At 39.4% G+C, this 21,911-nt stretch overlaps 1 protein-coding gene across 2 annotated transcripts in view; it reads right to left on the bottom strand.

Annotated features, from left to right (window-relative positions):
* Positions 1-2,004: 2,004 nt before the first annotated feature.
* The window catches only part of col5a1 (procollagen, type V, alpha 1), a 62,515-nt gene continuing 42,608 nt past the window's right edge, over positions 2,005-21,911 (bottom strand). Inside the window, exons 33-66 of one of the 2 annotated variants that reach the window (XM_079486358.1) lie at positions 20,771-20,815; positions 20,599-20,652; positions 20,178-20,222; positions 20,010-20,063; positions 19,844-19,897; positions 19,719-19,772; positions 17,996-18,103; positions 17,815-17,904; positions 17,541-17,594; positions 16,508-16,615; positions 16,300-16,407; positions 16,096-16,149; positions 15,784-15,837; positions 15,605-15,712; positions 13,907-13,960; positions 13,714-13,821; positions 12,529-12,582; positions 12,284-12,391; positions 11,991-12,044; positions 11,794-11,847; positions 11,647-11,700; positions 11,513-11,566; positions 11,313-11,420; positions 10,591-10,644; positions 10,357-10,410; positions 10,132-10,239; positions 9,993-10,046; positions 9,703-9,738; positions 9,562-9,615; positions 8,862-9,123; positions 8,453-8,565; positions 7,422-7,490; positions 4,552-4,785; positions 2,005-4,464 (exon numbers count right to left, since the gene is read on the bottom strand). In XM_079486358.1, the coding sequence (XP_079342484.1) occupies positions 4,318-4,464; positions 4,552-4,785; positions 7,422-7,490; positions 8,453-8,565; positions 8,862-9,123; positions 9,562-9,615; positions 9,703-9,738; positions 9,993-10,046; positions 10,132-10,239; positions 10,357-10,410; positions 10,591-10,644; positions 11,313-11,420; positions 11,513-11,566; positions 11,647-11,700; positions 11,794-11,847; positions 11,991-12,044; positions 12,284-12,391; positions 12,529-12,582; positions 13,714-13,821; positions 13,907-13,960; positions 15,605-15,712; positions 15,784-15,837; positions 16,096-16,149; positions 16,300-16,407; positions 16,508-16,615; positions 17,541-17,594; positions 17,815-17,904; positions 17,996-18,103; positions 19,719-19,772; positions 19,844-19,897; positions 20,010-20,063; positions 20,178-20,222; positions 20,599-20,652; positions 20,771-20,815 (2,823 nt within the window). In that variant the 3' untranslated portion in view covers positions 2,005-4,317. Of the gene's footprint in view, positions 4,465-4,551; positions 4,786-7,421; positions 7,491-7,542; positions 7,612-8,452; positions 8,566-8,861; positions 9,124-9,561; positions 9,616-9,702; positions 9,739-9,992; positions 10,047-10,131; positions 10,240-10,356; positions 10,411-10,590; positions 10,645-11,312; positions 11,421-11,512; positions 11,567-11,646; positions 11,701-11,793; positions 11,848-11,990; positions 12,045-12,283; positions 12,392-12,528; positions 12,583-13,713; positions 13,822-13,906; positions 13,961-15,604; positions 15,713-15,783; positions 15,838-16,095; positions 16,150-16,299; positions 16,408-16,507; positions 16,616-17,540; positions 17,595-17,814; positions 17,905-17,995; positions 18,104-19,718; positions 19,773-19,843; positions 19,898-20,009; positions 20,064-20,177; positions 20,223-20,598; positions 20,653-20,770; positions 20,816-21,911 lie in introns of both variants that reach the window. The other variant, XM_079486357.1, reaches the window with a different exon arrangement.

A 21,911-nucleotide genomic window follows, 5' to 3' on the forward strand; every position in this document is an offset into this window, starting at 1 on the left:
AACAAAAAAAAAAACTACACACACACTGTATGAACAAGAGAATTGGGACGCCCCCTTCTAATAAACATGTTTATGTATTTCAGTCTTACACTAATGCCATACCATTCAATAGGAATTTTGTTTCCATCTTTGTTGCAGTCCTATAAAACTACAAGCAAAACAGTTCTCTAGAATATCATTTGCTGTGGCATTAAGATACACACACATGACTGAAGTATGTTTATTACAAGGGGGCGTCCCCATACTTTTGTCCATATAGTGTATACAGTTTGCTCTTTCAACCTACACATGTGCAAAAATAGGGCACAATATACTGTATAAATACGAAGGATTTTTTACAGTTGTTAAACCTGTATTTTACGTTTTGTCGTTCGATTACATTTTGGAATTAACGGAAATGTCCGTAAAATAAAGGGAAATGTACTGGTCATTTTCTGCCAGTACTTTATCCGCTTTTATACAGAAACGCACCAAGTACACTTTTAACAGAGGCAAACACACACACACACACACACTGTCACAGCCTACACTAACACGCATATCCTACAAATACACACTGCATATGCACAAAACAACCTGCAAAACTGACAAATTAAAAGTTCAGGAGAACAAAAAGAAGTCACCAGTTTACCACATTTAAATGTTCTCAAACCAAACACGACTAGACACCCATGAAGTGACACTGTCCTGCACTCCACAGAGATAGAGAGAGATTATTACTGGCAGTATATTGTTTATATACTAGACATTATGTGTGTTATTCACCAAAGGGTTCATCCTTCCATCCACCGGTTGTGAAGTTGGAAATATTCTCTGACTCCTTTTAATGTGAGTCACATTCCTTTCAATTTACTTTCAAAAACACTCCTACACGTAATAGGTGCACTTTCCATTTCAAAGCTTTTAAGTCTCTCTTTCTCTCCGCACCCCAGTGTCCTCGCTGTGTGGTGTATGTCAAACAATCCTAAAGGCCATGTTTACCATTGATCCTCTTATCCTGTATATGATTAAATTCAAGCATATTTACACATCTCATTGACATTGAGTTGCCCTTCAGTTGTTTGAGATCTCACTGGTGTTTATATACGTGGTAAACTGCAAATACAACTGTTTCCGTAACTATTCATGGTTAGATTTAATAACCATTTAATATTGTGCGTTGATCAGGGTTTTTTTACTCATACTGTACATTTGATATTGTAAAGACATCATCTGTGTGAATGGAACGCATGCTGATGTGCTCGTGTGGAGGTGGACTGAATGAATGAATGAATATGTTAATACTGTGAGCTTCAGAGCTGGTCCTGCGGTCTGGACTGTTTGAAATGGATCTAGGACAGTGACTCTTGTCTCCTGAGAAAAAGGCTCCAGTCAGTGAGACTCGGGAGATTACAGATGTCTACAGCTCATTACTGCAGCTTTCTGAGAGGTTAAGAGAAAACGTCTCTTTGATTTATATATTGATCAAAGAACTCACGTTACAGACAGAGAGATAAAACACTTATTTATTTCTTGATGATCTAAATTTTAGGCTTGTTTATGGGATGTCAGGGAGTCCAAATGTCGATATTATAAAATAAAATGCTTATTTCATTACCAAAAACATGATTATTTAGAAAGCAACGGTATATTAAAACAGTACTCATGACAGCATTTAAATGACAATATATTACGTTTAAAACGCTTTGTATATGTGTTTATTTTGAATGTTTTTGCTATTTCTCACCAGAACTTCATGATCTTCACAGGTTCCACGTCATTTATCCATCTCGTGGTCTCCATCATTATAATATCTGCACCCACTGACGCTAAGATGGCGAAAACATCAATCCAACCAAACATACGTCAACTTTTCTTAAAAATGCACATGAATCCCATACAATCACACACATAGAACACACAGTACATGACCCCTGCTGCATCTCTCCATGTATATTGTATCGTATATAACATCAATATCTGTCCTCAGATATACAGTTATCAGATATACAGAACACTACTGGTATCAATTAACATTTATTTTTAAATAATACAATAAATATACTACAGAGGAACATGGGCTTTAGTAGAGCGTTACAACAATCATCGCTCTCGCTTCATTTCACAATGAAGGACAGGCCTGATTTCATCGATCGCTAGATCAGAATGTGGCTGGAATCAGATCAAACTGCAGGACAAAAAACATCAAGAGAAAAAGCTTAACAATTTCATGCATTCAGAAAAGTTTTAATGCTTCAAAAGACATACAAGGGTGGGTGGACACAGAAAACTCAAATTTATTGACACAAAACCGATATCTCTTCTATCTGCTCGTACACAGGTTTGACAGGAGCTCAAAACAAACAAACAAACATTACAGAGACAAAAACAAAACAGAATCACCTTTATTGGCAGCATTACTGCTGGTTTTGAAATGTACAGATTTTTTTCCCCAATATTTTGCATTGACAAAAACGTGTCTGTACGTGTCTTTAAAGAAAGAGTTCAAGTCATATTTAACAATCGAAAAGCAAGATTTTGCAGTAGCAGGTCTAGTGGTCAAAAGCTAGAATAAGAGCGCGCGAATGAAACTGCTAGTGGCAAAAGATGCTGAATAACATTAGATGAATAACAGGATGGCTCTATTCAATTAAAACAAATCCCCCAAATGACGTGAAGTCAATGCAATGCAATAGTACCTACAGTAGCAGAAATTTGTAATGTACAACATACTCGAAACATTAGTGCAGGAAAAACTCTCTTTGGTCTTCAAGTGTCTTAAATTAAAATCTTTGGAAGAAAAGCTGAAATTGGCAGAAAAACGAATAAACTATTCACTTGCATAAGCGTTTGGTAAGACAGAGATCCTCGATTAAGATGTTCACAGAACCCTCTTTGAAACACGAAAGGTCCCAAACCAATTTTCCAGAGCGATTTGAGCCGTTTAAAGTTTGAGTATGTTAAAAGTTTGAGGTGAAAGCTGTTCCATTGCACTGATTTCCACCCAGGAAATGATACACAAAATAAATTCAAGCTCTCAGTTGTGTTGTGACCAAGCAAAAGGTCACACTTTACATTACAGGGCCCATTTTATAATGTTGTACTTGCAGTACAACCGTGTTTTAGGAGTGTTACTGTAAACGGTAATACGAACTCTGCAATGTAAAGTATAAACCAAACGCTTTGGAGGACCAGAAATACATAAGACACGCCTCAAGTATAAAAGTAATTACAGATATGTCAGATGTCGAAACGGAAGGAAACATGTTTTCATCTGTGACTGACTATGTTTTGACCACATGCATAAAAATACTGCCCCACCTCGAACCAACAGCCAGACACTTTGACATAAAACGTGGAATTGTTTGGGTGCCGCCGCAGAGCCATTTTCAATCAAAACAAACACAAAACAGGAATGGTATATATTTGTAGCACCACAGACAGAAGGAAATAGCACCAAGTTTACAGATGTTGTGATTCCTCAGTGTGACGGTCTCTCATTACGTACGTATGTGTGTGTGTGTGTGTGTGTGTGTGTGTGTGTGATCGGACTCGCCACATGAGTCTCGATCTCAATGAGCCTGGAAGTGTGTTCCTAACGTTAAAGTTGGCAATGAAACATCATTTTGTTGCCGTTTTCTTCTTTAATAATTTCCTTTATTTTGTTGATTTCTTCAGACTCAGGGGAAAGACCTTCAGCATTTATTTGAGAGGGGGTTCAGATATTTCTTATTTGTTTTTTACTTTTTCCAAAAACCCACTGCTCTGTCCTTATCGCTCAATGGGTTCACATGCATGTTTTGAAGCCAGAGCCAAAAAAAAAATCAGTACACCAGAAAAAATATACAGAAAGTACTTACAAACATAGAAAAAATATTTATATATATTTATATATATATAATCACCATTCCAGGTAATGGAGGACAAGTATGCACAAAAAAGTGAAAGGCGGAACAACATAAACCCAAGTAAACAAACGACCAAACAGAACTTCTCGTCTGAGAAACACAGAGCGTTACGTGAGGAGTCTGTCTATACAGCCTGTGGGAGGAGCATCACGGGGCGGGGTGAAGAGTCGGACAGGCGTAAAGTGGGAGGGGCTTGGAGAAACAAGAGCGATGACCTCATCCAGTTTCAAAACTTGCATGTGATGAAAAGGGTACACTGAGGTTATAAAGGTTGCTCTTTTTTACTAACCCATTGTTTAGACATCCATTCTTCAAATTTCTCTTGGGTTTGGTTGGGAAACACAAAACTTTACAAATATGTCGTCCTATTTCTTTCTCGTGTTTGTTTCGGAGGAAATGAATATGTTTCGTGTGCGCTCGGTGAGCAGTCTTAGCCGATGAAACAGGCCGGTCCGACCTCGAAGCCGAACTTCTGCGTCGCTCCGCCAAAATCGTTGAACATAATGTCAACAAACGGCACCTGTTCCACTTTAGGTGTGTTGATCGCAAGAATAGTCTTTTCATAGCCCTTTTTCAACTGCAAGAGGAAAAGGGTAAAACAACAGAAAATCAATGCATGAAACTTCTTTAAAAGACCCAATTTTTTCATCAGCCCCGAGCTTACCGCACAGCCGTCGACAGCAACTCTAATGTACGGGTTGTTGTCGTATGACATCTCTTCGTCATTGGAGCCCAGGAAGCGGATGGCTTTATCGTAAGAGTCCTGGTCCTGGTCGTACCAAGCCACAGACTGATAACAGTTGTAGGTGAGGTTCTGTCGTGCTGTCGCGCTGAGCAAACGCAGGAACGTCATCTGGACGACGCTGATGGGACTTCCCTCTGCGTCCACGTATGAGAGCTAAAACCACGAACAGAGAGAAGTCTGGTCTAGATAGCAGCTGAAGAAACGCCCCCTAGAGACTCGGTTGAAAACTACACATCACACCCCTGTGGTCTTTTGGTGGTTTTGGATTTTTTATTCGGAAAGCTAAAACATTCATTGAAAGTTCTGAAAAAGGTTAAACAACTTTTCCTTTTAAAACACAAATCATGTTGCAATGCAATGCAATGCAAAAAGGTATCGGTCAAAAAACAAGCTTTATATTCTTTTTACGCAGAATGTAATTTCTTTCTTTCTTCGCACAGAGTGAAATCACAATGGATTTTGCTCCATAATTGGGAAATTCTGAAAGCTGGCCATGCCACATCCGATTACCCATAATGCACCTGCGTAGTGGCAGCATTGTGAGTCACAAATGTGTGTCTAAGAAAATCTAATAGACAAAAGGCTTTTGTTCAATGTATTTAAATAAGAATCCCAAACTCCTTTCTCGAATCAGATCTTCTACGCAAGCGACAAAAACAAAACCACACTCAAATATAAACTGCAAACTCTTTTTGAACATTCAGAGACTGCGCTGAAAAACAAATCACTAATATATTCAAATCACTTGTACTGCTTTATATGCAAATTCCCCTTTGTGGTGTGATGCAACATTTGCATTACCAAAAATATGCAAATGTCTTGTTTTCATTCGTTAATATACCAACCCATGTTAAGAAGCGACTCCATCTCCTCTGATCCACAAACAGACACATATTTGACTGACTGAGAGAGTAAAGCACATGCAGCATACATGCCAACCACACACATCCCACATTATATACTTACGAACAGGACCTCCGCATCGCACACTTATATGCATTGACCTTGCATGCATGCACAAAACACATCAGAACTTGTACACAAATACTTGTGAGGACTACTGAAATGTCTGCACCCTATAAACACTTTGGTTATGGCTAACATTTTATGGTTATTGATAAAAACTTGGTAATACTACAGTAGTACTTCTTCGAGTACGCGTCGCACTACCATTGTGATATACGATTAAATATTATCAATTAGTATATTTTTAGTATACCATGGTCTGTTTGAATACGCGATTCTAATTGGCATTAAAAGCCTTTAACGCACCAGTCGCTCCAGTCAGTTTGATTATACTTTAAATAAACTGACGAAAATCAGTCATTTTCACCTGTTTGATATTTAAAATGACACTGTAACATCAATAACAGCGTTACATTTTCATGGTATAATATAAGGGATAATCCACAGCTAGCCGTGCCTTACAGGATTTTAATGCACTCCGCTTCGCATCAGGGGTGGTTCATAGCCTCCGCGCCGTGCATTAAAACCCTTTAACACACGGATTATCCCTGATATATATCATTGTATTAATATCTGATACCATTACTTAACTATAGTTCTACTATAGTACTTTTTTTGTACCAGGTAAGACATTTTAGAAAATAAATTTTTAAAGAAGAGTCCCTCACAAGTACAGTGAAACAAGTTACACACCGTCCCCTCGTCTGCCCCACATCCACATCCGTCTTAAACACAATACCTCATGATTACAGCTTCATGTCATGAGAGGCTGAACTAAGAAGCTCAGAATGAAATGACCAAGAGCAAACAGACACAAAAGCTCAGTTTCAAACTTCACTTTCAGCTACATCTCTCTTTACTGCCTCACTTGTCCACTACCCATCTGGCTACTTTCGGAGACGAACTGAAACAAAACCTCACTAAATGGTGATTTAAAAGGAGTATTCATTGTAATTAAATGAAATACAGTATCATGTATATATTTTTTCCAAAATAAACAATTTCTTATCATTTCTTATGTACTGAAATTTTTTAAAATGAACTGGCATTTCCCTCTAATCCATCAGTCTGTGTAATGAATCTGAAGAATTTGAGAATTTTGGCCCAGCTGAAGGGATAGTTCACTGAAAAATTAACATTCTGTCATCATTCACTTACGCTCATGTTGCAAAACCTGTATATGACTCCATATGTCAAAAGAAGATATTTTGAGAAATGTCTCTGTGGTTTTGTGTTCATACAGTGGACGGCGATGGGGCTCAATGTTGCTCTTCTAAATATCTCAGACTAAAGTCCTACATGTCTGGAACAACTGTGGTTGTTATTTTTATACAAAATGACTATGCCTTACTATGTATTTATTAGGCAGTATAATTGTGTAAATATCTAAACACCTAAAACGCTGTTCAGATAGAAAGCTCACTAGTGTTTGAACAGAGCTTATGAGTCTGTCAAAAATCATGTGTTTACAAACTCAAACCTACAGTAAAGGCGAGACCAGACGGATTCCATCAGCCAGAACTTTCCCGGTAAAATCTCCAAATAACTACACATTCATGAAACATATCACCAGAGTCATTTTTGAGGGGCTTTCCATTTTTTGGTTTTGTTTCCACGGCAACAGACTGACCGATGGCCCCGCCTACAGCCCTCCGACACCCATAAGTCTGAGCAAACACACATTTTTCTGCTGTTCTGATGAAGACCATGCTCTTGCGCAAACGCATCAATGACACATGCAGAAGCTCAGGCCTCCAGAGACAGAACCCAGATCCTCGGAACCACAGAACCTCGGGCCCGGTCTCTCATGCATTCCTACTTACCATTGACCCTCTCTTGTAGCGACTATACCATGTGCCTGGACTGTCTTTGGGCCAGCGAGCCATTTTGCTCTGTAAAATAGGAGACTATTTCAGGAGGGGGAGAAAAAGGACTCATTCTTACCAGTTTACCACGTTTGAATTCACTGAACCACGACCCCGGACTCTCCTTCACCCAGGAGGTGAGCCTGGCCTGCACACCACAGCGGGAGAGAGAGACAGTTAGATAGGTAGACAGGCAGAAAGACCCGTTAGAAAATCTCTTTGTGCGGTGAATGAAATGTCCGTCGCTGTCGTTCTGAAACGTTGATTGTCCACATTTGCCGTTTTTCAAGAAATGGAAAAAAACATTTTCATTTCTAAATGATTAAATACTGTGTTGTCAAAGTTGACATGCACTTTTTCATACTTTTTGTTGGTTAAATATTTGAAAAACCCAGTGAAAAACCTAAAGGGTGACTTATAATAATGTATTTATGGTTTACATAAATTGGTATGTAAATATGGTATATATGGTATATTTATTAAAAAAAGGATTTATCAAAAAATACGAAATATGGAGATACGAGGTTTCAGAAGGACAACAGCGATAAACAAGCTGACTATGATGTAGTTGTGAATTATGATGTCCTACATTGTGATTCTATTATAAGATAATTCGCAATATATATTGTCCAACAACCCATGCAAGAAAAAAAAATGCTGTCGAATTTTTGCATCCAGGGTGAAGTAGACAGGAATGCATTCTCTCCATTTAAAAGCCTAAACCTGTGGAAGAACTGAAGTCAGAGGTGTTGTTTGTCTGTGAGCATCCCCTTCACACCCTACTGATTTATCCTCCATTAGCAAAGCTGAAGAACTATGAAATGAGAATCTTAATTAAATCAAGAACGGATATATTTAACACACAATAACCGCGGTTGAGATTCATCCCATCTCTCTGTAGAACTGTACTCAGAACAGGCTCATTTAAAGGCCAGATCTATGTGTCATGGAATGTTTTGCTTAGCAGCTGTCAGGAGAATATTTCATACCCCTTCGCTCTTTTTTTCAGGAAATATGCAGCTCTCCCCACCAGCGGTGAAATTACAATAGACTTTGAAAGAGTCCCTGGAACAGCCCTGGTTTGGATCGATCCAGTATTCACCTGAGAAAAAACGAGAACGGGCAAATCAGTACGTGAAAACCCATTTTCATCATGTGACATTTACACATTTGAGTGGTTTAATAACATAAAAAGTAATAAACAAAACATTAAGGAGTCCGCAAGCTAATAGACATTTACATTTCTATATTTCTATTCGTTTATCCAAAGCAACTTCAAAAGGAATTCAACTCTTTTTCTTAAGAATAAGCATAGTACCCACAATATTTTGATGTTTAAAATAGTCATGCAAATAAATCACTTTGAAATTGAAAACTGTGTGTGTGTGTGAGACGCACCATCTGGGAAATCTGGGTGGCACAGCTGTAGGTCTTTGCAGGTGCGGGCGGGGTTACTCTGCGTGCCCAGCGGGTGCTTCATCTGTTCGATCTCCAGTTTGAGAGAGTTCAGAGATCCGAAGATCTCCTCCATACCATCCTCGTAGTCTTTGTAGTTGGCATCTGCAGCGTCGTCCATCATCTGGCTGGCATCGATGTTTCTCTTTGCCCGTTTCGGGCTGGAATGCATAGGCAGAGGGTGGATGACATCACCAGGGGGACCCTGCAGAAGAAGACAACAGTGATTTTAATGTAGGATGGGGAAGCTGTGGTCGCTAGGGTGTTGCTAGTGACTAAATGGCCTACGCGTAAATATGAATACGGATCGCTGCATTGTTCCCTGCTCTTCACCCCATAAATAAACTAAGTTTCATACAACAAATAAAATATGTCTGTGACACGTGGCTCATTCACCCAGTACATAAAAAGAACAAAGTACAAATCTGAAGATTTGAAATATCAGGTTTACGCTATAAAGTAATATCAACTGAATCTCCCAGAGGTATCTGAACAGAGTGATTTAGAACAGCAGATTTAGTTTACACTGTAATTATAGTTACGTAACAGCTCCTGCAGAATAAACTACTTAAATGTGTATTTCTCTCAAAGCAGATGAAAACATTGTATGTGTTTGAAGTGCAGTTTGATTTCTGTTACGCACCGGAGGTCCAGGAGTTCCAGGGTGTCCAGGATCTCCCTTCGGACCAGTCTGACCCTACAGAAAGAGAATAAAAACTGGGTTTGATACACAATAAAAACGCTACATATATATAATTTGATGTAAGTTTTATGAATAACTTACAGATGATCCCTTAGCACCTTTAGGGCCAGCAGGACCCTAAACAAGAGCAAAACACACAGACAGAGTAAAACTTAATGACTTTACTACTGTATATATGAGATAATATTAAACATTATTAATAATAAAGGATGCTTGAAATATTTTCTCGCTTCTAATGGAAAGCCTTCTGGTGCTTTAAAGGAGCCCTACTGTAAATTACGGATCTGTACAGCAATTTTAAACCGATCTTTGCTCATCCCGAGAATGACTGTGGGGCGCAACAATTTTCAGAGAAATATCAGATACAGTACCGGCATTCCAGGAGGTCCAATCGGTCCGAGCGGTCCAGAGGGTCCTGCGATACCCTAAAGAAAATGGCACAAGAAGAAAGTTAATGAATTCCGGCTCAGAAAACCTTTTTTTTTAAAGTCAATTTTGTGCGTTTCATACAGTGTCTCCTTTAAGTCCTGAAGTACCCTGTGGACCTGGCAGTCCCCGGTCGCCCTTCTCGCCCTGTTCTCCTGGAGGTCCGATCAGTCCGATCAGACCAGGGTGACCCTGAGAAATGACAGACAGGTATAAACTCAACTCATTCGTTCATGATGTATAACACCAGCCCAAGTAAAATGAGACATCACTGAATGGGAATAACAAAGATGATTTTGCTTTTCTCACCTTTTCACCTTTAACACCACTATCTCCCTTCAAGCCGGGTAAACCAGGAGGACCCTGAGAGAGAGAAAGAGAGAGAGAGTATTGATGGAATTAGATTTGATTATTAAAGATGATAAATTACGAGGTGAGGTTTCAGGGGTGTGCTGAAAAGTCATTTCAATGGAAAGAACTTCCACAATGTTTCAGAATGTAATGAACAGATAGTAATATCAGAAAAAAATGTCTTGTCGGTACCATTGGTCCAGGGGGTCCATTGGGTCCGGCAGAACCAGGCAGTCCTTGCTCTCCCTAAACCAGAATCAAACAAAGACACTTTAAAAGAGAATCACAGCTGTAAACATGCCTGTATGATATCATGCCATATTAATAAAATATACTTTCTCAGTGTTTATTATTATAATAAGACAGTAATACAAACCATCACACCCAGATGATGTGTACTGTATCTATTACAGTAGCTCAATATGAAAGCAGTAAGTCACACTTTACAGTACAAACAAATATATTTATTTTCAGATGACTGAAATAAGAATAAGAGGAAAAGTGCAAGCTTTAATGCTATAATGAAACTAATAATATAATATAAAGATTGTCCTAAAAAGATATAAAGAGTTCAGATGCAAAACTCTCTAAATGCCACCTCAAAAATGAGATTACGATGTTGGGTGAATGCCAAACACATCAATCATTTTGCTTCAAACCCCGTTAAATATTACACTTTGCCAGGTCTGAAATATCTGGTATTGCTAAATGTAAATGTAGGAGACTGATAAAAACGTTCCTTTATGACAAAAAGTTGTCTTTCTTTGCATCTGAACTCTTTATAAACATACAAACAATATTTGTTATGGGGTTAATGTGAGAATGTCTTGACTGATTTACTGATCAAGCACAGAGATTTACAACAAGACCTCATAATCTGTGAACATGCTGGTTTAACTGAGCAGTTCACTCACCACTGGACCAGGAACTCCTCTCAGACCCTCAGGACCAGGCTTTCCAGGGGATCCCTGAGGTCCAACCGGACCCGTCTTACCAGCGGGACCCTCCAGACCAGATTCACCCTGACACACAAAGTCACAGCACGTGACACTTTAAGACACACATTTAAAAGTATGACAGAATACTTGAGTGCATGTGCTCGTTGGTATGCTACCTTGGAGCCCTTCTCTCCCAGTCTTCCTTCAGGTCCAGCAGGTCCATGAGGTCCCTGGAGAAAAATGAATTATGAATCCAGCTCTTATATGATTCTATGCATCTAAATAACAGCTTAATGCAATAGGTACTCACTCTCTTTCCTGGAGGACCGGTGGGGCCAGTTTCACCAGTTGGTCCAGGAGAACCCTACAACAAACACAAACAGCGTTATAATCAAATAAAACACATTTATGCATGCAGCGAAAAGCAAGCAGATTGGCTGATTTAGAAGATACGCACAGGCTGACCAGCCTCTCCGTCGTCTCCTTTGTCACCAGGAGCACCATCCAAACCCTGTGGAAGAAAGAGATGGCGTGAGTGATGTCATTTCCTGTATATAACGTCCACCTATATCTTCCTTGTACTGCCCAGATATTCATATTTATGTGAGTTCTCCATATTAAAATCACTTCAGAACTTCATGTCGTAACACTTACAGCGGGCCCAAGCTCTCCAGGAGGACCAGGATCACCGGGGAAACCACTCGGACCCTGAAAATCAAACCAAGACATTGAAGCCAATACATACCGAATACAGAAACATGGAAATTACGGCACGGTCAAATATTTGCTCATAAGTAATTTGACATATAGCAGCTAAAGGACTCGGAATTCTGTAATATGTGAGTTTGTATTTATTCATCTAAGACACATGATAAAGATCAGAAAAACAGAGCATTTAGTGTATGTACAGTATATACTGTAGAACAGGTGAACATGGTCAAACTTACAGGACTTCCTTTAGGACCATCATCTCCTGGTGGTCCTTTTGGACCAGGGGGGCCAGCAGAACCTGCAGGTCCACCTTCTCCCTTCTCTCCCCTTTCACCTCTTGGACCCTGAAACATACACACACATGTGAATTATACCATATGACAATATGCACATTTATTTATAAATAACTTCAGGATACAATGATAATGAGCGTTTTAAATTGTTTTAAAAGTGTTTGTTGGTCATTAGTTTTATGTCATACCGGCGGGCCAACGTCTCCCTGTGGACCCGGTTCTCCTGATTCACCAGCATCACCCTACAGAGAAATAGAGATGGGTGAAAGATGTAAATGAAACAACGTGACTGAACTATGCAGCGTGGTCAGTTCTACACACGCACACACACACTTTTCTTCTTCAACACTGCAGAGTTTTCTCCACTGGACAGAGCAGTATGTCAGCATCATAATTCACTGTCATGCCAGCAGATCCACCGCACTTTGGAAATCTCTTACAGAATCACAATCTGCACAACATCCACATTTTAACATACTGCAATCGTCTGGACACACGGAGATATTCCGTTGATATTCACTTTTAAGAAACACAACAGTAATATTCGTACATTTATTTAGTAAAAGTTCACAATAGATTTTGCTATGTCATCGCATGGATCATTTTGCAAACTATATATCAATTTGCTAACCTCAATACCCAACGCACAACACCTTCAAACAGGATGTGAAAAAAAACAAATCAGTTTAACCTGACAGTCTTTTCTCTCTTTATACCTTACTTTTGTTTCAAGTGGCGAGTCTGTACTTTTAGATGGGCTGTAGAAGGATAAGTGGCTTGTCTGGGTAAAGAGGTCTGTCTTCTCCAGCAGCAGTTAACACAGTCTCAAGCTCTTTATCTATCATCTCCATCTGTTTCTGTGGCAATCTCTTCTCTCTGAGTTTCCTGGGTCATCAAAACTCCTCGGGGAACTCAAATGGCTCTTTGGTTCTGTGACTGAACAGTCGCATTCAATAATCTTGACAGCGGTTGACCGGGCGCAATGATGCGAACGCGCTTGTGTGTTTGTATTAGATTCACAGACACAAACATGGTATGACTTTTCAAATCGGAACAGATTTTAAAGCACTGGGCATCGCACACCCTGTCGGCCGTGAAATCATCCTGAACGCAAGAAACTCACGCGGAAACAATGCTGGTGTGCGACGTAGGTTAAAATCTCAGACGGCACATTAGAGCAAAAACACACAAACTGACACAAACACGGGTTTAACCCTGCGAATCCTGAACACAAACACGCAAACACACACTGAAATCACACTGGGAGAAATACCGACACCTTCTTCATCAGATCTGTCAGTTTCTATTTGAAATGAAAGGGTGTTCGAAGCGAGACAGTGAGTCAGGTGGAGGATAAGGAGATCTTTCTTTACCTTCTCTCCCACCGATCCTGGGTTTCCAATACCTCCCGGAGGACCCTGTGGTCCGTCAGCTCCTGGGGGTCCTGAGGGGCCTCGGGGACCGGGTGGGCCAGGGGGACCCTGAGAAGAACAGCATGAGTTAATTTGAAATGTAATAAATCTAATTTCAGCTTATTATTATTTTATAGATAAAACTTTTTCGTACCATCTGACCGACATCTCCAGTCTCTCCTTTCTCGCCGGAGGGTCCAGGCAAACCCTGCGCACAAGCCATTAAAACCAGTTTAAAACATGTACTCAAGCACACAAAATCAGATTTTCACAAACCTGATCCCAAGTATATTTAAAGGTGGTTGGAAATCTATCCAGAATCAAATTTTAAGAAATGTGTCTCGGTCTGAGCTGCCCAAGTAGTGTTTCATCATATTATGTGTTGTGAATGTAAAATCATCCACTGATTCACTTCACCCACTCTTTCCCAAAAATCTAAGAATATATAGCTATACAGTGAAAGCTCAGATACGTTTCATTTCGGTATCAACGTAGTGTCAGATGTTTCTTCTAAGGGTTGCTTAAGGGTTATAAAAACTGAGACGATTGTTCAAACGTATGAAGAGGTGTCGAACTGTGTTGGTATTATAAACAGATTTGGGGAAATTTGACGAGAAATGTTTGAGTTCATATTGAGATCTTCGATAATAAAGACATTGTTGACATCTCTTTTGAAACTCTAAAGGAGACATTTGTGAGATTTCGGATTTCTCTTTCTCAGGAGAAATTGTTCAAAGTTTTCATATGCTCTCCATTCAATCTCATTGATATCTAGGATAATTATTCAGATTATTCTATATTCATTTTCCATGTGGCTTTTCCCAATAGTTGCGAAAGAAGACATTTTTGGCATCATACTGACACCTACATCATTACCATAGCAACGGATATAAATATGGCATACTGGATTTTGACTGCTGGAACAAACTGATCTGATCATAATGTGTTTCTTTGCCAAATCTCACATTCCTAAAGTCAAACTTACACAAAAGTGCATCAACCCCTAACTAGAGATGGTGAGGATGATTTCTTTTTTACATTCTTGTTTCAAATTTAGTTTGAACTTCTCTGGTATTAGTAGGCTGGCAGTGTTTTTGTTACCGTCTGCAAACCCTCCCCAGCGTCTATAAATTCATCCTTTTTACTGAGAGTACGTTTACACGATAAAAAACGTTGTATTTTTTAAAAGTTTCACATATTCACGACAGCGTTTTCAAAATGATCCGCATTTACATGGATCCGGGAAACCGAATAAAAGCAATGTTTTGTGCATGCCAGGAGAGTGGATGGTGCTGTTGGGCTATAAAGAAACCCTACGTGCTTGCATACATACACATTCCGCATACACAGTTTTCATCTAAAAAGCGCTTTTAATACACTTTGTCGGCGTGTATGTGTGTTTATAGTAGTGTGCATCTAAATACTATGTCTCCGCTGGTTGTAGTGGTGCAGAAAATGGCTTTTTGCTTGAGAAAAGATAGTAAGTATGGCTTGCCTACAGACTGAACGTGTAATACGCATGCGTATGACGTTAACAATAATGCTGTCGTTTTCAGCCCCCCAAAACGCAATTTTCGCGTGAATGAACAGCTAATACACATCTTTATTTTTTCGTTTTTAGTTGAAAAAGGTCTCGTATAAATGGCTGAGATCAAAGCACTTTTGCTAAATAACAATAACAACATTTATGTCACTTGCAACAAGGAATGTGAGGTCTAACATACTTTTGTGCATTAAAAGTTAAAGATGTCAGGTAAAAAATATCATCCTTTCAGACTAAATTAAACAAGCCAAAACTAAACATTAAATGTAAGTAATACATCTTAAATGAATCAATTTGGATTAATCTCACCTGAAGGCCGACGGGTCCGGGTGGTCCCGGGAAACCTCGTCCACCCTCATCTCCCTTTTGCCCAAACAGACCTTGTTGACCTCTGGGACCCGGTTCTCCATCTGCACCCTGCATAAGGAAGTGACATCACTAAAACCGTCTTCATCACATGAAGAAAGAGTTCACATCAGAATACTTACAGAAGGACCGGGCTGACCCACAGGCCCCTGAGGACCGGTTGGCCCTGGAGGACCCTGAAACAGAACGAGAGGAATGCAAAAGAAAGGAGAAGAATCAAGTAGCGATGATTACTCGTTGATTTTCAAAACAAAGACAACATGTATATTCATAAACGCACCGTGGGAAAACTAAACAAAGAACGCATGTCATGGGAGATTTATCTGAGATGAACACAAAGAGAAAGATGAATCCTTCCAGGCCTTCGGTGAATTAATTGTGCCATTGATGTGAATTGGGATGTAAATGTAAACGGTAAATTCGGAGTGACTCACCTGCTCGCCCTTGTCACCTTTGCTTCCCTTCTGTCCTGGTTCTCCGAACTCTCCCTGTCACAAGAATACAGCATTTACATATATGCAAATAGATAAAATCTTAGAAGAAAGAAAACAATAGAAGAAAGACAAACTTTATAGAACATCTTGTTTTTGTGAAGTATTGTATTATACTCCTCCCCAAAAAATGATTTTCTTCTGTACCTTATCACCATCCTCTCCCGGAGATCCGATGGGTCCAGCCGGACCTGGAAGTCCAACCGGTCCCTGAATACCATCTCTACCTGCGGGGCCTTGAGGTCCTTTCTCACCCTTATATGATAGCGAGAGAGGTTAAAGTTCAGGACAGCTGAACTCGACTAAACAGAGATCTTTCATGGACTGGACTGGATGTGTTTGGTAGGGTACTCACAGGTCCACCTTTCTCTCCAGCGGGGCCTGGGGGTCCCTGAGGTCCAGGTCGGCCAGGGAGGCCAGTGGGACCAGCTGGGCCAGACGGACCACGTTCACCAGGAGAACCCTGAGAGGGAGAATGTTATTATTAAAATGTAAACGTTACAGCAGAACGGCATTGACTCGCACATGCTACCCATCAATCATTTGTCTCTTTTGATTCATTATTCATTTGTTTTAGAAAAATTCACACGGAGAGTGGACAGCCCGACGTGCGGATAAAAAACAGACAAGACTTGAATACAGAAATAAACGCTGATCGTAGGAATTATTAATTAGACAGCTATGCATATTTTGACATTATGTAAGAGATCAGTACATCTAAATATTAAAAGTTGTGGTGTCAAGACTGCAGAGAGAAAGAGAGAGAGAGAGAGAGAGAAAGACCTTGATGTTTCCATCTTATGTAGCTAAATTGTATAACTTGTACTACTTCTTCATTTTGTGATTTAATATGTTTACCCTGCATATTTACACTTTATTTTTATTACACATTATTTAATTTTGCGCTTTTTATTTGTACACATTACTTGCACACATTAGCGTACGCAGACCATAATTCAAATGTACATTTTTGTCATACTAAAAAAAAAAAGACAGGGTGAGAGAGAGGTTGGATCGATCATTTAACATTCACTTCACAGTCAAAAGGTAAGACATACCGAAAGGTTAGACATCTTTTCTATCTTCCTATTGTTAAATAATAGTAAAATCATCAAAACATACAAAATATGTATGCACAAGGATTTAACAGGATTTGATTATTATGACCAATACAAATTCAGTCAAAGGTGTCCAAACCTTTGACTGGTAGTGTAGATATGCATTAAATCATCTACATATCATACATCTGTCTGCACTGAAATCACTATACTCATTGAAAAGCCAGTGTTTGGAGCAAAGGGGTAAAAAAGAGAAAAGACAAGGTAAACCAGGTGAATAACAAGAAGCGGAGAAAAGATCAACAATAAAGACAGAATATGTGTACTTACAGCAGGTCCGGGTGGACCAGGGGGTCCTTCACTTCCCTTCAAACCTGCTGATCCCTGCAAAGAGAAAATGAACACACACATTTCTTCATGTGTGCATGTACCAAACGTCTAAGGGTTACACAAGGGAAGCTCCAATTTAAAATCAGCTTGGAGAATTTTTGAGTGTCTTGTATAACGTTTCCTAGATTACTCATTCAATGTAATTAAGAAATGATTCATCTGCCAGGCAATAAGATCAGATTTTAAGTTTTTAGGTTTAATATGCAGTACTCACCAAAGGACCTGGTAAACCTCGCTCGCCTGGGAATCCTCGCAGCCCCGGAGGTCCGTCCTTACCCGTTGGACCTGCCGGACCTGGATCTCCCTGTGATCATACAGAAGCGGACATTGTGTTAAATGTTTTCATTGACATGGTAAAGAACTGACCAAGGGATGGATGGATAGACGGTTCGCACCTTCGCTCCCTCTTTGCCTGCAGGTCCAGGTAGACCCTGTTCACCGGGTGGTCCTGGGGGTCCAGGGTGACCTCGCTCTCCCATTGGTCCTGTCTCACCTGTTGGTCCCTGAACAGAGAGGGAGTGACGGATTATTAAAGCAATAAGCCCAAAGAAGCAGTTGGTCAGCCGTTATTAATCGTGGTATTTTACAACGGATAAGAAGATTGGCTCAGCCAATCAGAATCGAGGACCAGAACTGACCGTTTTATAAAAGTTATCGTACAATTAAACACTAGATGGATTATTTCTAGTGGTTTGATTTACAACGTTTTTAAATAGATTTTTTTGTAAATTCACACAGATTCAGTTTGATTTAATATACTAAACATAATGTTCAAAAATCTGTAATCTGTCAAATCTACAATGTCATATTGCCATACCGAAGAGACTGTATTGCCCTTAACCTAATGTGTATGTTTAAAATGTTTGTATTTATTTAAGTAAATGTTTTTTCTTAGTGCACTACAAAGTTTGCATTTAGTTACAAGCTTATTGCGTAAAGTGGTTTTATGTATTTTAATGTAAAGCAAGTGCACTATTTACACATATACATTGAAAATATGATATAAGTATATATATATATTACAAAATGAATAAAAACTAAAATGAATTAATCAAAATAAACAAATGAAATGTTAATACAAACGATAAAACTTTGTGAGAGGAGATCAACTCTTTCGGTTGGTTTGCTAGGTGCAAGTTTATATATGTTAACTCTGTAACGCCTTGGTCCTGTGAGACACAGCATATTCCTCTTTAAGCTAATTTGAACTGGATTTTTGGTTCATATTTGTTCATATTTAACACAAATAAAAAGTCAGAGAGTCTTAAAGTCAGGTTGAGCCTTCGAAAAAGTCTCAAAAATGAAGAGGCCACAGGTGCTTCAAAAACATTTGTGAATATGTAAATATGTTTGTGCAACACTGAGAAATGTAATCGTGTTATATGTATCCATACGCACGGCAGAACACGTGCGCTTAAACATCCATATATGTGTCTATGTGTGTATGTGTGGGTGGTTAATTGGGTGGGTGGGTGTGGGCGCCCATCTCAACACTTCCATAAAAACTAGAATATCATGATTGCTTATGAATATTTCATTACCCGCCAAGCACCAACATCTAACCGCGTTAACAATAGCATGTCAGGAAACAAATGCCGACAGCCTGACAAATGGTTCGTACGTGGCCTAATGGAACCATTATGAGCCCCCGATGATGACCTTAGGACAGACACCTTTAAGATAATCAAATGAGCATGTGATGGCGGATGATGGATTCATGAATATGAATGATGCCTGTGAGGTATGCGTGTGTGTGCTCTTCTCTGAGTGCAAAAGAAAATGCTTCATAATGTTTTATTTGGTGGATCTTAAATGCAGCCCAGTCTTCATCATTGATACACTAATAAAGCTGCAATGTGGTGTAAAAGCATATTAAAATGCGTATAAATAAACAAAAACGCAACAGCAAAACAAACTAGAGAATATGGGTGCTGTTTGCCTTTGCATTAGCAGACAATATGCCTGCTTTAGCAAGTTGCTTTATGACTTTTAAACTCATTATTTATACAAATATAATCTTCTGAAAATTATAAACTAGTATTCTAGTAAAAAGAGAAGTTAAAATAAAATGAACTGAGGAATAAGAGTTTCATTTTAAGGCCGTCCTTATCCACTCACCTGAGGTCCGACAACACCTGGGGGTCCGGGTGGTCCGGTTTTGCCTTGGAAACCCTAAAGAAAACATAATGTAAGTCTTTATAGGTGTCTAAACAACATTTGAGGTGATATTAAACATCACTCACAGTTTCTCCTCTCTGGCCGGGGTGTCCGGGCAGCCCATCCTTTCCGGGAGGTCCCTGAAACCAAAAGAGAGATGAAAACAGGACGGATGAGAGGATGAAGAAGATGTGTGATAGGGATAGAAACAATTGATTCTCATAATTGAATTCTTTTCTTATTGGCACATACAGGTGGACCCTTGGGGCCGGGGAATCCAGTAGGTCCCTGTGGTCCCATCAGACCCTGTAAGAGATGAAAGTAATGGTTGTTAAACATCTCCTTCTGAGATCTTCAATAGTCAATACTTGAATCCATTACAGCACAAAGAGGAAAGATTCGACGATCATTATACCGTACCCGTTCACCGGGTGGTCCTGGGGGGCCATCGCTTCCTGAGTTGCCCTGTGGAGAAATCATAAAAAGGGTGAAAAATAAACAGAGTACTGTTTGTAATTGAATCGCAAAACGTCCATGCAAGTGTGCTGCTTAATAATTTGTTTGAGTCATAGAGGATATATCTGTTAAATTTGTTCCAGCTGAGTGCTGGAGAGAAACATTGCTTTATAATGTGATAGAGGGACCATTAGCTGCTACTGAAATGGACGAATCAGCTGTTAGTATTCATGGCACAACAAGCGATGACAGACTATTACAATATCCAGAAATTGAAGCCAAGTGGAAAGTCTCCAAACTAAGTCGTTTGTGTGTTAAAAAGTGAATGTCAGGTTGATCCCATTGCATTGTGGGATACAGAAACAGGACAAAAGGACAGGCTCACCTTTGGTCCTGCTTTTCCTGTGGGTCCCCTGGGGCCTCTTTCTCCTCGAGGTCCCTATAGAGAGAATATATGAGAAGAGGTCTGTGTGAGAAAGCGATGTATGTAAAGCAGTGCTGTGTGGCGTTCTTAACTGGATCAATCATTTGTTTTTGTCTTATTTTTGTCATCTTACCGTAGGTCCTCTCTGTCCCCGGGGTCCCGGCTTACCTGGTGTCCCCTATGCATGTGAGAGACAAATACATGATTAAACACTTTTTTTAAGATCATCTTTTTTATTCGCCAGTTTCCTTTAAGCTTTCAACATTATTTAAATACACATTAAATAGTATATTACTCAGCATTACATCAATATTACTTGTCGTGTTTCATTTCTCTTTGCAGACATTTCAGCAATAAAAAAATAACATTTGCATAATTAAAACAAAATCACACTTCATTCAGCCCGAGAGAAAATATTGAGATTAACTGAATGAACTGTAAAGCTATGAACTGAACGTGTGCGTGATGGCCTAAGAGAATAAGAGGTTTTTGGATTATAATGTGTTAATGGAAGTGCATTGTCTTCCTAATGGCAGGCGGTTGCTGCTCTCAGCTTAAATGTGCTGATGTACATCCCATAAAGCATCTAGACAGAGATTTCACTCTCAGACTTTCCCATCTTTTGTTGGTGATAATGGCTTTGATAGCAGGCATGACTACACAAACACACACACACACACACATTGCAGCTCACAAAGCTGTTATAAAACAGTCCTGAACTCCCGATTTACAGTCCTGAACATCCATTTTAATGTGCCGAAGAGTTTCAAAAAGACACCGCACACCATTGAGACATCATAAACTCACTTTCATAAAACAGCCAATCATAATCCACCTGGAACAGACTATATTTCTTAATGAGAACTAGTCTAAGTAAGATGCTAAAATGGATAAGGCTGTAAATGGATGTTAAATAATGATTTCAGCTGAACCTATTTGGTAAGCCGTCATGTCATAAAATGGATGAGGATGCTGGCGAATGAATCTACATTACAGTTCACCCAAAAATCATTATTTACTCGCCCTTGTTCCAAATATTTATAAGTGTCTTTGTTCTAATGAACACAGAAAAATATATTTGGAAGAATGCTTGTAACCAAACAGTTCTGGGCCACCATTGTCTGCCATAGGTGGTCAAAAGTGACCCAAAACCGTTTGCTTTCCTACATTCTTTAAAATATTATGGTAGTCAATGGTGGGCCAGTTGCTAACATTTCTCCAAACATATTTCTCTGTGTTCATCAGAAATGTATAAAGATTTGGAACTACTTGAG

This window comes from Barbatula barbatula (assembly GCF_947034865.1).
Source record: "Barbatula barbatula genome assembly, chromosome: 22".
Classification (NCBI taxonomy): Eukaryota; Metazoa; Chordata; class Actinopteri; order Cypriniformes; family Nemacheilidae; genus Barbatula; species Barbatula barbatula.